The sequence below is a fragment of the Thunnus thynnus genome, chromosome 24 (genome assembly GCF_963924715.1).
Source record: "Thunnus thynnus chromosome 24, fThuThy2.1, whole genome shotgun sequence".
NCBI lineage: Eukaryota > Metazoa > Chordata > Actinopteri > Scombriformes > Scombridae > Thunnus > Thunnus thynnus.
Genome location: NC_089540.1, coordinates 11,917,500 through 11,931,104, shown reverse-complemented (window position 1 = coordinate 11,931,104; position 13,605 = coordinate 11,917,500). Strand labels below are relative to the sequence as shown.

Below are 13,605 nucleotides of genomic sequence, written 5' to 3'. Positions count from 1 at the left end.
AGGAGAAACTCACATACACACACACACACACAAATGAACCACGCTTTTGGCAGGGGCCCAAGGACTTGCTGGTAATGATGAATGGGATTGTGGGGGAATATTTTCCAGTCCTCTGTGTGTGTGTGTGTGTGTGTGTATGTGTGTGAGAGAAAAACAGCTCTGGTCTGGCATCTACTGGTGAATAAATGTTACTGCTCTCTATCTCTTTCAGGGAGGGTCGCTCTAATGCTCACATTAAAGGAGATTATCAACGAATTGGTGATGTTCTACTGAAGAACATACAGGGTCTTAGGGTAAATAAACTACATCTCCCTCTCTACCATAGCCGTAAAAAACTACAAATGCCATCTTCAGTCGCCTCTTTATCTCTCATCTCTATTTGAACTCCCTGTTATCGCTTTTACATCTGCAGCAGTTGACCATGCATCTTCAGAAACACTCAGAGTGCCTGGTGGAACTGGAGCGAGCCTGTAGGTGAGTGCATAACGCAGCACAACGCAGCACAACACAGCTATAAATAAGCAAAGGTCAAAGGTTACAGGCTGGCATGAAACAAGTATATAGCTGTGTGTTCAGCAGCCAAACACTGGATTGAGGTTACTTGAATGGCTAATGTTATGTGAGTTAGCCCTTTGCTTTCAAAAGCTACATTTAAAGGAAAAGCTACTGTATATCTTTACTTGTGAAACCTCCAGTTATAATAATAATAAAGTTTATTTATTTATTTATTATCAAAACTACAAATTACAAAGTGCTTTACAAGAAAATAAATACAATTTCAAAGCCATATACACATACAAACAAAGAATAGTGAACCATAGAAATCTAGATCTGGTCATACATATAATCATATACGGTACATGTTACATATATATTAGTTACAATCTATCACACACATGCAGACAAAAGTAGTTAAGGAGTAAGCAGTAATAGGCATGATTGGTATGTTAATTTACAGTTTGAAGTGGTTGCTTTGCATGAGAAGATATTAAAACTTTCTTAGTAAAATGAGCACATATGTAGGTAATATTATACAGTACTGCACTAGAAACAACCCAGGACTTATTTAAAGGACACCATGTTTAATATAGTGAGATTTTAGCCCCCAAAAAACTTTCCTTTAATTCATGCATTGCAGCTTAAGTTACTTCACATGAATTGCATAGAAACACTGAACAAATCAAAGTTTGCAAACAAGCAATAAAATTCAATAAAACTGAGGTACTGAACTAAAAACTGAACTAGAAGTAACATGAAATATTTCAGTAAGATGCATTACTGTAGTGTTCAATGACCTAAAATAGCAACCGGAGGTCTTAATCCATTCAGGGCTTTGTAAACTAGCAATAAACTGTTTAAAATTGATTCTTAAAGAGACAGGAAGCCAGTGGATAGATGCTTAAATGGGTGTGATGTGCTCTCTTTTGCTTGTTGTGGCTAAAAAAAAGTAGATTAGTTGTAGTAAGAACAGACAAAGTCAATTAATAAAACAGAAAACTGATATTAAATAGGAAAAGTAGTCACAGGGAATGTAGTTAAATACTTAAATATGATGGTCCTTATTCTGCGCCTCAGGTCCAGTCGGAAGGCGGAGGCTCTGTGTCGGGAGTTTGAGCAGCAGAGGGTGTGCTACCTCCCCCTCAACATCTTCCTCCTCCGGCCTCTTCACCGCCTGCTGCACTACAAACTCATCCTGGAGAGGCTTTGCAAGCACTACCCGCCCACCCACGATGACTTCAGGGACTCCAGAGGTACGTGTTGCGTTTGTGGATGTTTTTCTTTTTATCTTCACCATCTCGACCTTCCCTCCCACACATATGTATATTCTTGTGCATGTGAATATGAATTTGTCCCTGTTCCTTCCCCTCCAGCGGCTCTGGCCGACATCTCCGAGATGGTGCTGCAGCTCCAAGGCACCATGATGAAGATGGAGAACTTCCAGAAGCTTCTGGAGCTGAAGAAAGATGTGACCGGCGTCGACAACCTTGCCATCCCCGGCAGGGTTAGACTCTTTTATTTTTGTGTTGTAGGACAGGAAACAGTTTGATGTTGTTAGTATAAGTGACTTATATGTTTTTTATGGTTACTCTTGGCCAATTCTTTGTGATTTTGTTTGACTTACAGGAGTTTATCAGGCTCGGTTGCCTCAGCAAGCTCTCGGGGAAGGGCCTTCAGCAAAGAATGTTCTTCCTGGTACGACATTAAAGCTACTTTTCGAACTGGATTTAATATTTGTGATGGCAAAAATATTTAACACCCACTTTTTTCTGTTTGTCCTTTGTTCTCTTTGTCTTTTCTCCAGTTCAGCGATTCTTTGTTGTACACCAGTAGGGGGATGACCCCGTCCAACCAGTTCAAGGTTCATGGCCAGCTGCCTCTATATGGCATGACGGTATATAAAGACTTCATTTTTTTAAAACTAGATTTAAAAATGTGTCAAGAAAAATTCAAATCAGTTTTGTTTTCTCTTTTTCTTTCAAAGTGAAAGCTTGTTTTCACATCTTATGATGCTAAAATTAAGAATATTTTGTCCAGGGTTATTTTTCTGGGAAGCATATTCTGGAAAAAAAAACCTCAGCTGGGATTTGTGTGTGTATTTAAGCTTAAGCTTGATGATACCGTGTGTGTGTGTGTGTGTCTGCAGATCAGAGAAAGTGAGGAGGAGTGGGGGGTCCCTCATTCATTCACCTTGTTTGGACAGCGCCAGTCTGTGGTGGTGGCCGCCAGGTACAAGCATGAACACATGAACACATTAATTTACTTACAGTGAGCATAATAATGATACAATACAACAAAGACACTACAAACAGAAGGCTAAATAATTTAAAATATGTACCGTGAATGAAAGAAAGGAAGGAAAAGAAAATGAGTGAAAACATTACACGAACAAAGAGATCAAACAAACAGTACGTCATCCATTTTTAATGAAAGTTGTGTGCGTCTAAGAATAACAGTTTTAAAGATTAATGCAGGTCAGCCTCATTAAAAATAGATTTTCTTCTCTGCAGGACCCCCGCCACAGTTTGGTTGTCCTCCAATTAACTGACCTAATTTCCATTCAGTTACTCATTCACTGATTAAAAAGTTGTATGTGTGGCTGTAAAATAGAGATCTTATTTCATACTTTTCTAATTCTCATACACTTCGTGGGAACATATGAAGTTAATATTGCTACAGCATGTAGATACATAACCGTTTTGCATTAAAACTCTCTCTCTCTCTCTCTCTCTCTTCCTTCCTGTGTCTGTGCAGCTGTGCGTCAGAGATGGAGCGGTGGGTGGAGGATATCAGGATGGCGATTGACCTGGCGGAGCAGAGCAGCAGTCCTCAAACTGACCTGCTCTCCACCAGCCCGTCTGACAACAGTGAGTCTGACTCATTATAGACTTGTCTTTCAGTTTGTGAATATGAAAAACATCAAGTAAGACTTCAAACAGTTTTAAAAAGTAACAACCTTTTAAATAATTGACCAATTTGGCACTCACTTGCTCATTTTTAAAGTCTGACCCTTTACCTATAGTCCTATAGTCCCTTTGACAAGACAGACAGCTGCTTTCAGCACCTCATGAATTGTTCCAGGTGGCCTTTCATCATGTTTTTAATGTCACCTGATATATGGACGTCCAGGCACCTCTTCTTCTTCTCATTCTTTATCTTAAACGCCTGTCATTATCTTCAATGAGGCCTCCGCCGGGTGACCTTTGCTTTGACGTCTCCATTGTGCCGCAGCTAAATCGCCTGCTATGTACATTTTAAACTCAAACTGTTGAAGAGTATTGGCTTACAAGTAACAACAAAAGGGTTTTTTCCCTTCCTTTTTTTTGGACCAGATTGTATTGAAATTGCTTTGATCACAATTTTGGCTCAGCTCTTTGTTTCTGGTCAAAAGAGCTTCTTCTTTTGCTCCATTTGTGTACACATTTTTAGACTTTTATGAACTAAATCTTAAAATTTTATGCATCTGTCAGCATTTGACTCATGTCTACCTTTTATATATTTTTCTGTTTGCTGTCAAAACAGTAAAATAGCAAGCAGATTTGTAAAGCTAAATGTTGAGGCTGTAGCTGTCCTCAATAATATCTATTAAAGCCAGATTGTTGTTACAACATTACATCCAAGTCCTGTAAAAGCTTCAGCGTGTCTATGAAAAGTGCAATCTAACCAAAAAAAGCCAAAGCTGGAAGCCCCAATACTTGCTTTTGTGCAAATTTGTCCAACAAAAGAAGACTGGAAATGCTCACCTCCAGCTGCAACCAGTTAAAATACAGAACATTTGCCAGCCATGCATAACAAAACAATCTTGAGGATGTTGCAGAGCTCGTTTCTCCACAAGTTTGGTCCTGATGTGATCTATCAGTCGACAACCAGTTCTTCAGCAATAACAGTTATGACTGTAATTGTTTGTTAGCTTTCTTTAAAGCAATACTGTCCATTAGCAATGAGGTATTGAGTTCCTACGGGAATGTCGTTAGATGCTATGAGCCAACTGGTATTTGTTTATACTACTTACAGCGGACTTTTACTTCTATTTTTCCAAATCAAGTATCAGAAACATTGTTTGCTGTTCAGATTGTAAAGCTGTCTGAGACAGATGTGTGCTTGTAGACTATAAAAATTAAATGGATTTGAAAACCCAAACTCCAAAACCCATGTGTAATGGAGTGTGAAACCAAGAACAAAGTGTTACACTTTCATTTAACCTCCCATCAGTTGGTAAAAATAAGAAAGGCATTTTATGTTTTTCCCCCTTTACTACCAATCAGTTGATGAACAATTCTCGCTTCCTGGAGGCACAAATAATTCAGCCTTGACTGACAGAGACAAGCTGACTAAAAAACCCCAAAAAACAGCTCCAGTCAAGATATAATATATAACATATGTATAATATGAATGCATGTATTTTCTTGAACTGTCCGTCGTTCTCCAGAGCTGTTGGAGGACGGTGGAGCCGAGCAGGAGTCGGAGGAGGAGCTTGGCGGCTCACGCTCGTCTCTGGAGCGCCAAGGTCACCGCGGTAACACCACCGTGCATGTCTGCTGGCATCGCAACACCAGTGTGTCCATGGTGGACTTTAGCGTTGCTGTGGAGGTACCGGACTGTGTCTAAATCGTCTTCTCTCTACACATCACATCCCTGTTTCTCCTCTTCAAGCTGGTAGCTGTGGAGTCCAGTCGTCTGTTTTTGTCCAGTGTGTTCTGTCTGTCCTGGTCTTCTTCTTTACAGGCAAAGGACCATTGAGTCAATGTCCTTTGTCTCACTTTTCTTCTCATGTCTGTGTTTTTTGGTCTTTGTCTTCCCTCCATTTGTCTCTCTGTCTTCACTTTCATCTCTGTCTGTCTACGCTGACATTACCAGAGGCCAGTAGTCCGGCCAGTGAGTTGATGAGGCCCCTCAGCAGACTTCAGGGGCCCCGTGTGTCTCTCTCTGTGTGGTTTGCTGGTACAGAATATACAGCCTGTCCTTTAGTGACACCTGCTGGAGCAGAGAGGTACTGCAATAGTTACAGCTGAGGTCTGACTGTACCAAATCCACCACAAACTACAATCTAGACAAACAAGTTCAATGTTAGAGACATAGTTTTCTGAAATTCTATATCTTAGAGCCCACATTGATGTTTTCAAATGCTTTTTTTTTCCTAAACTATGCTCACTATCATGACAAATTGCTGACAGAACCACACAACCCATTTGAAGAGGATGTCAGAATGTATTTCATATTTTAGAGCTGAAAAAATGAGTCTAATCAATCAGACAGATAATTAATCTGCAACTATTTCAGTCACTCGTTATTTTTTTGACTCACTTTTCTAGCAAAAATGTCAAACATTTGCCCAAACAAGTAATTTGAAGACATCATATTGTGAAAACTGTGATGGGTATTTCTCAAAATGTTAAACTATTTATAAATCAAGTAAATAATCAGCAGATAAATTGATAATGAAAAGAATCGTTATGTGCAGCCTTGTCATATTTCTTTTGCATGACAAGTTTCTCTCTCCCATCTTTTTTCTACATTTTAACATTATAATGGAATCAGTTTGTGTTATTTGAACTGGTTTTCATTCTCTTGTCTTCTCTCTTCTTCTGTGTTTCCAGAACCAGCTGTCAGGTAACCTGCTGAGGAAGTTTAAGAACAGTAACGGCTGGCAGAAACTCTGGGTGGTCTTCACTAACTTCAGCCTCTTTTTCTACAAGTCGCACCAGGTTAGATGTAAAACAACGCAAGAAAAATGTACTATGTTGTACTTTTTAGTGTATTTTTTTCGTTTTTGCCACTGTATTAGTCAGTCTGTTTATTACCGGTTTATAAATGTAACTTTAGATTGTCAGTAAAGTTAACTGAAGTCTGCCTGCAGGATGACTACCCTCTGGCCAGCCTTCCTCTGCTGGGCTACTCTGTCACTGTCCCATCCGAGTCGGAGAACATCCACAAGGACTACGTCTTCAAACTCCACTTCAAGTCCCACGTCTACTACTTCAGATCGGAGAGCGAGTACACGTTTGAAAGGTACAAGGTCTTGGTTGATCAGTGATGAAGACAGTGATGTCTGTGTCCTTTTAGTAGCTGTACAAACAATCAAATCTATCTCATTTTATTTTAATACAATGTTGACTTTTCTGGCAGGAACTTAAAATTTATGTGCAACAGTATGTAAAGACCTGAAGAAATAGCCACAATTTTAATAAGAGAGATTAGTAAGATAGGGAATTCAACAAGAGAACAAACAGAAATATTCTGGTGTCCAGATGATCTAACTTTGTCTCAAAAGTCTGTAAAAGAAGGCGAGACAGACTATAGTATTTACTCTGATTTGCCCAGTATTATATAGTAAATGTTTTCATGAGGGATTCATGAATTTTGTTGGAAATGGTGAACAATCATTGTTTTCTTTATCTTTTGGCTTTTTTTGGTAGTATTGTTTGAAAATGTTCATTGTTTCATTCTCAGATGAAGAGGTCACTACTATAATAATCTGTACTTATGAAAGTCCTTTATTTTAAATGATGTGTGAAATAACTGAAAATAGGTGCAAAAGCTCAGTACTTATGGCTGTAAAATTAACTAACCAAGTTTGTTTTTTATGTTCTTATATAATTTTTCTCATCTCCAGGTGGATGGAGGTGATCCGCAGCGCTACTTGCTCCGCCAGCCGCTCCCTGCCGAGTACCAGGAAAGACCTTTACTAATGAATCTGCCGCCCTCAGCTCTCCTCGAAGACGCTCACCTGGGTGAAGATCTGGACTTTCGACTGCACAAACACCAGAAAAAGACTCTTACAATAGTGTTGCACACAAGCAGGCGCTAATTAATACCTCTGAATAGTTGATTCACTCCCTCTTTACACATCACTCAGAGGTCCTCCCACTTCACCTTGGTCACCTCCACCTCCTGTATCCACCTTCTTATTACACAAACAGCTTAATGCCACTTTCTGCACCACTAGTGTCTGATTAGAGGCAGTTCATTCATAAAATAATTGTACTTTTTTTTTTTTTTTTTACTCTGAACTGGCAGCACGCAGTATTTGTGGCAGTGTTATGTTTGTCCCATCGAGTGTTCACATGCACACATGCTGACATGGATTTACGGTAATATTCACCCCAACAACACATCCTGTTTACAGTCAGGAGGATTTTATCTTTATCATAAACCTGAATGAAATACAAGAGATTTTCCAGAAGTATTTGGGACACTGACGCATGTGTTTGTGCAGCACATCCTATCACAATGTAATGTTTCCCTGATTTGTAATGTTCTTAATATTCATGTATGATGACATATTTGTGATAGGGATTCAAAAATGTACATAATTTGCTTAAATGTGGAAAAGTGTGTGCATGTGAACACACTCATGTTGTCTTTTTTTGTATGACAATCTATAAATAATTTGAATTACAGTAAATGTGATGCCAGTTTGGACACAATTACAACACAACCATCTGTTTCCCTTTTAAGGCGACTTTTTGTACAATACTTTGATACACTGTGAAATGTTCAACTCTGCTTAATTTCTCTCTTTTTTTTTTATTGGTTGTTTTTTTTCTCGTTGTAAAAGGACAACTGACTTTGAAACTGCTTCCAAACGCCAATAGAGATTTCAACGGTTCATTGCCAAATATCTTCTTCTTCTGTATCCCTCCAGGTTTTCTGGATTTTAATATTTTAAATAAAGATGAGAAAAGATTGTGTTCATATGGAAAAAAAGAGACAATTCACTTTTTTTTATGAAGACAAAAGCCTGGATTGAGTTAGGTCAACATAACATAGGGAAAATAATGAAAAACTATTGTATTTTAAGGAAAAACTCAAATATAAATATGTATATATAAAGCCATCATGGGTACAAAAGTGAAGCTACAGGGAGTTTTTATTGGTAAAATCCTGTTTTTTTTTTTCTTTCTTTGAATGTTTTTGTCACTGCAAATTAGAAAAGTGCAGCTAAGTAATGTCGAGTTCTTTCAGCTGATTTATCTTCCAATTAGTTCAAACTGACTGCACATTTAAACATACATAAATCATTTAGATATTTACAAATTTGTCTGAAAAGAGTAGCTTTGTGGTTTCAAGATTTAAAACCGGGGAAATTTCAAAACCCACCTGTGGGCCAAACGCACAGCACGACATCTCCAACAGCTTTGATATCAAAGTCTTCAGAGTTTAAATTGCAGCTCCAATAAGTGTATTTTTCTTGGTTTTGAAATAAAGTATAAACAGGTCATGCTGTCAGACGCCTGAGGCAGCAGCTTCACACGTCTGTTAAAAAATATGACACCATATCTCTGCAGGGAAAACCTCATCAAGCCTTTATTTTCTTTCACAGGAACACCCAGTTACAAAAAGCCTGCAGGTCCAGTATAATGATATTCATGCCTGCTGTGAATCAGCGTTGGCTACTGACAAGTCATGTGCCAAAGAGGATGTGAATGATTCAGCTGATCCAGTTACTGAAGCAAATTCAAGTCAAATGAGACATGTTTTAAATGTGTGGAGCTTCCTTCCACATCTACCACATCACTTGCCACTCCTGGAATGTCTTAAAACAGAAAAATATTTGAATGCTAGTGAGAAATTGGATGGTAAAACACGATAAGAACAGAAGCACGATCAATGCCCATTACATTTCCCTGTGATTGTCCCTTTTCAGGGACTTTAAATGAGACAAATCAGTTAAAAACCTACAATGAATTACATATTAACATCATAGAAATTAACCTACAGTAATGTTATGGGGTAAGTAAAAGAAATAGGACTCAAAAATGGCTGTTGATTGTACCGTTAGTGTCAAAATGTAGGAAGCCTTTCCCGTCTTTAAATTCCTCCATTAAAATAATACTATGAAGTGCAATATTTCCTTCTACTTTTATGTTTTATGGCTGACTTCAGGAGGTAAAATACATTATTCTGATACGTCTTACCTCTAATGATTCACTGCCTCAGTACTTTCAGTAAATTTCAGCACATAAAGGTGAATGACTACATATAATATGCCATTCCTAAGATCCTAGAAGCAGGAGTGCATTCAAGTATGATTTTCTTCAAATGTGAGAGAGAGTCTGCACCTGCTCCACTGATGATAAATGGATTAGTAGAGAGGTAGAAAGGAAGCTGATTTTTATGGGGATGCAGGTAAGCCGTGTGGACGCTATCTACTCAGGATCTTCATATCCAGCGAGATACATCAGTCTCGAGCTTCTCTGGTGACGTACTTGAGCCCGTGATCCCCATACGAGTCGTAGCTCTCGTAGCTGGGCAGAGAGGGCCAGTCCGGCTTGTACGTTGTCGTGCTGTACACGAACGCCTCCGTGATGCTTCCAGGTGACGGCGTCTCCTCACCCTCTGTCTGTCCCTTCCATTCCTTCACCTCCAGTTTGACCAGAGTCCGCTGGTACATGGTGGGGATGCCTTCAAAAGCATCCAGGAATTTCAGCATCTGGTCGTCCACTTTGTAGATTTCACCTTGGACTCGGTGACCCTGGCCGGGGATGTTGAGGAGGAAGGGGATATTGTACTCGCTGGCGATCACCAGTGGGTATTTCTCAGTGGTGCAGGCTGAAGCGAGGAACTCTGCCTTTCCGTTGGGGCTGTGAAACATACGAAAGTAGTTTGGCTGCCCCTTCTTCAGGGTGCCGTAGACGAAGACATGAGCCATGCGGACGCAGGAGTGCAGAAACACCTCTGAAATAAGACCAGGTGGAGCAGTTAGGGGTCAGATATCATATTCTAACTCTGATTTTTTAAAATTATCAACCTCTGTTGTTTAGTAGAGGCTTGTTAAAATGTTCAGAGACTTTGCTTTGACAGCACATCTGCAAACCTGACATGCATTTCAGCCATTTGGAGAGACACAATTCAACATTTTCTGAGCAAATTTTTAGGAATACAACAAAAGAGACATAGAATTATAAATAAAACAAAGCCTGAGATGCTGAAAAACACCCCAATGTGAATAAAACTCTGCAACATTCTCGTGTCTGTAACTTTATATGTAACTGTTGTGACTGCTTCTGCTCAATACTGGGGTATATTAAATATTAAACAACCTAAAAACATCAGGAATAGAACTAAAAAATGAGAGATAAAAGTTTTTTTTTTTCTTGGCTGTGGGTGGTGACATTTATATATCCACATATACAAGTTTGAAAACAGTGAATAAAACGCTGCTGCCTGAACTTTCCTGTCACTTTAAGGAGGATCTGCCGCCTTGTAAATATTCATCAGAGAGTTTGTGAGTTATTATAGCAGCACAACAACATCCCCTGGGAAAAGAAATAATACTTTCTATCAATGTGTGAACAAAAATTGCATCTCTGCGACCTTCAGGCCTGCAATCAACTGGAGATCTCTGGACTTTGTTATTGCAAAGTAAATCAACTCAATAATTAATTCACTGTGACAGCCAAGTCATAAAACTGGGTGCAGGATGAGTTTGCACAATGATACAGTATGCATGCATAAAAACTGACAGAAACACTGGATTAGGGCTGGGCAATATATCAATATATTGATATCGTGATATGAGACTAAATATCGTCTTAGATTTTGGATATTGTAATATTGTGATACGGCACAAGTGTTTTCCTGGTCTTAAAGGCTGCATTGCAGTGAAGTGATGTTATTTTTGGAACTAACCAGACTGCTCTAGCGGTTCTTTTATTGGCCTTTAGTCATTACATCCACATTATTGATGATTATAAAAACCTCATTGTGTAAATAATCCTCCCTACAATATTGTTGCAATTGGTCAAAAAATATCGTGATCTATTCGTATCTACTAATGTACTGTAAGAAACACCATGTATGAAGTGCTTTGAGAAGCTGCACTGTTACAGTTTACCTTCCATACATAAAGCCTTTTATATATTATATACAAATAAAGGACACTACGTCTGTGCTCACATGTCTCTGTATTGTTTTTAACTGTCTAACTTACTGTGCAATACCTTTTTTTATCTTGTTTTCTATTGCTGCTGCTCTCTAAAGTGTCTCTCGAAAGTGTCTCTCATAAAATCCACGTTATATCTGTATAACAACGCAAAACACGGCTTACAAGTGCACCCAAAGGTGCTCAGCTTACCTGGAATGAGGTGCAGATGATTGTTCAAAGTTCTGTTCACTAACTGTGTCTGTTTCAGGAAATGAATGGATCGGATCATCGGACCAAACCACATTCAGAAGCCGGGGAGGAAGTGAGTGCGTATTGACGCATGCGCAGTAAAAATTCTGGTGAACCAACAGATGGCACCAAAGTGATGAGGAAGAGTCAGTTGGTTTCTTTATTTTTGAATATCAAATTAGTCCAATAGGGTTCAGTAATTAGTCTAAAAAGTACATTGTTAAAAAAATATAGTTCATAAACAGTTAACTCTACATATTGTTCTTGTTTTGGCCCTTCAAAGTATTCTTTCAGTAGTCTACCAAATTTCTGAAGCACAAATCTATTTCTCATTCATAAATACATCATCAGTTATTGATAAATGGGTGATTAACCCTTAGTTAAGCTTTCAAAGAGCAGAGAGAGTATATTCTTTAGGTTTTACTCTCTTTGTTTATTGAGAAAAAAAACATTCACAATCATGGTCCCATATTACCTAAAACAGCCATAATGATTTCATTGAATATGGAGAAAGCAAAAATATTTTTGAATTTTTTTTTTTTGTCTGTTTGTTTGTAAGTGATTTTTTCTGGATAATTATTACTTTTTTAATTGCCAAATTCTACACAAGTCTTGGCTTCTCCTGCTTGTTTTTAAAATTGTGCTGAAGAGATACTGTGATTTAATTAAGTCCTCCAGAAATGTTAAAACTATGAAAACTGGGTTTTTATTTGCAACTCTCCTGAAAAAAATGTGTTAATGTATATTTATTTAAAAGATATTATTCTGATATCCATGTCATGTCTGTATACCCTGTACATAGTTCTGTAAAATGTATGTTACTTAATAACGTATATACACAAAACAAACAACTCGTCTGCTATCTGAGCCGAGGAAAACATGGTATTTTTAATTGTAGGGTTGTCTTTAATTGTTCCTGAGTGAAACAATTATACTCACAAGTAAACAAAATAATAAATGCCTGATAAAATATTGTTGTGAGAGTTCACCAGGCCAAGAAGAATCACAGTATAATAAAAATAATCCTGGGAATAAAATAAATAAGAAATCCAATACACCCACTGCTAATTAACTAGACATGGTCTTTGTAGAGAGGTGAAATATGAAGATACTGAAGTATGAAAACAATATAATAAAAGGGAGATTTGCACTGCGGGCTCTATTAAAATCCACTTAGCATAACATCAATATTAGGAGACTATTTGACAATGATATTGTCATAGAAGCAAAACATTAAAAAGAATTACATCAAAGGCTTTAAAGTTCAGCATCTCTTTAATACACCGGCAAACTGGAGCCAAAAGGACAACGGCCTCATTACTGTCAGTCCAGCCAATTTCAGCACCCACACTGGATCCCAGTAAACAAATTAAGATTATTACTATGAGGGCAGCAGATAGATCTCATAAAAATTAAGTTCAAGTTGTCTGAAGAGCAGATAATGTTTCCTCAGGCAGACATTTTTCATCCTGCCATGCTACCCTGACTGCAGACTCACCGGTAAGTGCTTGCTGAGATGAACTGCGACAATAACTCAGCCAGGAATTAAAGTGCATCTATCTTTGCCTTAACAGACACTTGATATTCTGTCTAACAACAAAGTGGAGCCTGCAGACTCAGTCGAGGCAAGCTGCTGTCTTCTAATAAAGTACCTTTCACTTGTGTGGAAAGAAGGAAATTCACTGATTCTGGTGAAGCGATAAGAAGAGTAAACACAGCATCTCTGTGGTTGCGTGTAACACGCTGTGTCTTCCTCAGGTCAAGACACTTCAGTTTAGTGGTATTGAACGAACACTTGTGCCAAAACTACAGGTGTATGGGTATTAAAACTATAGTAAAAATCATATTGTAAGGCTAAAATGAGGGAAGTTAAAATTTCATGACATTTACAGACATACTTGAAGCTTTAAAGACTATTTCATGGATAAAAAAAAACAACTTCTCAGTGTTTAATTTGAGTTTTTATTCACAGCATTTGGATTCTCTGTTGA

At 38.2% G+C, this 13,605-nt stretch overlaps 2 protein-coding genes across 3 annotated transcripts in view; one reads left to right on the top strand and one right to left on the bottom strand.

The window, feature by feature from the left end:
- The window catches only part of LOC137176745 (FERM, ARHGEF and pleckstrin domain-containing protein 1-like), a 57,470-nt gene extending 49,163 nt beyond the window's left edge, over positions 1–8,307 (top strand). The window contains exons 17-28 of one of the 2 annotated variants that reach the window (XM_067582641.1): positions 212–293; positions 413–474; positions 1,576–1,751; positions 1,872–2,002; positions 2,125–2,193; positions 2,303–2,392; positions 2,645–2,727; positions 3,253–3,365; positions 4,928–5,088; positions 6,096–6,203; positions 6,356–6,507; positions 7,112–8,307. In XM_067582641.1, coding sequence (XP_067438742.1) covers positions 212–293; positions 413–474; positions 1,576–1,751; positions 1,872–2,002; positions 2,125–2,193; positions 2,303–2,392; positions 2,645–2,727; positions 3,253–3,365; positions 4,928–5,088; positions 6,096–6,203; positions 6,356–6,507; positions 7,112–7,187 — 1,303 coding nt within the window. In that variant the 3' untranslated portion in view covers positions 7,188–8,307. The remainder of the gene's footprint in view (positions 1–211; positions 294–412; positions 475–1,575; positions 1,752–1,871; positions 2,003–2,124; positions 2,194–2,302; positions 2,393–2,644; positions 2,728–3,252; positions 3,366–4,927; positions 5,089–6,095; positions 6,204–6,355; positions 6,508–7,111) is intronic. The other variant, XM_067582640.1, reaches the window with a different exon arrangement.
- A 472-nt stretch (positions 8,308–8,779) lies between these two features.
- Positions 8,780–11,701, bottom strand: LOC137176892 (gamma-glutamylaminecyclotransferase-like). The gene is made up of 2 exons (XM_067582919.1): positions 11,576–11,701; positions 8,780–10,176 (listed from the first exon to the last, which is right to left on the bottom strand). The coding sequence occupies exons 1-2, from the start codon at positions 11,667–11,669 to the stop codon at positions 9,680–9,682; spliced, it is 591 nt and encodes a 196-aa protein (XP_067439020.1). The 5' UTR covers positions 11,670–11,701; the 3' UTR covers positions 8,780–9,679.
- Positions 11,702–13,605: the final 1,904 nt, after the last annotated feature.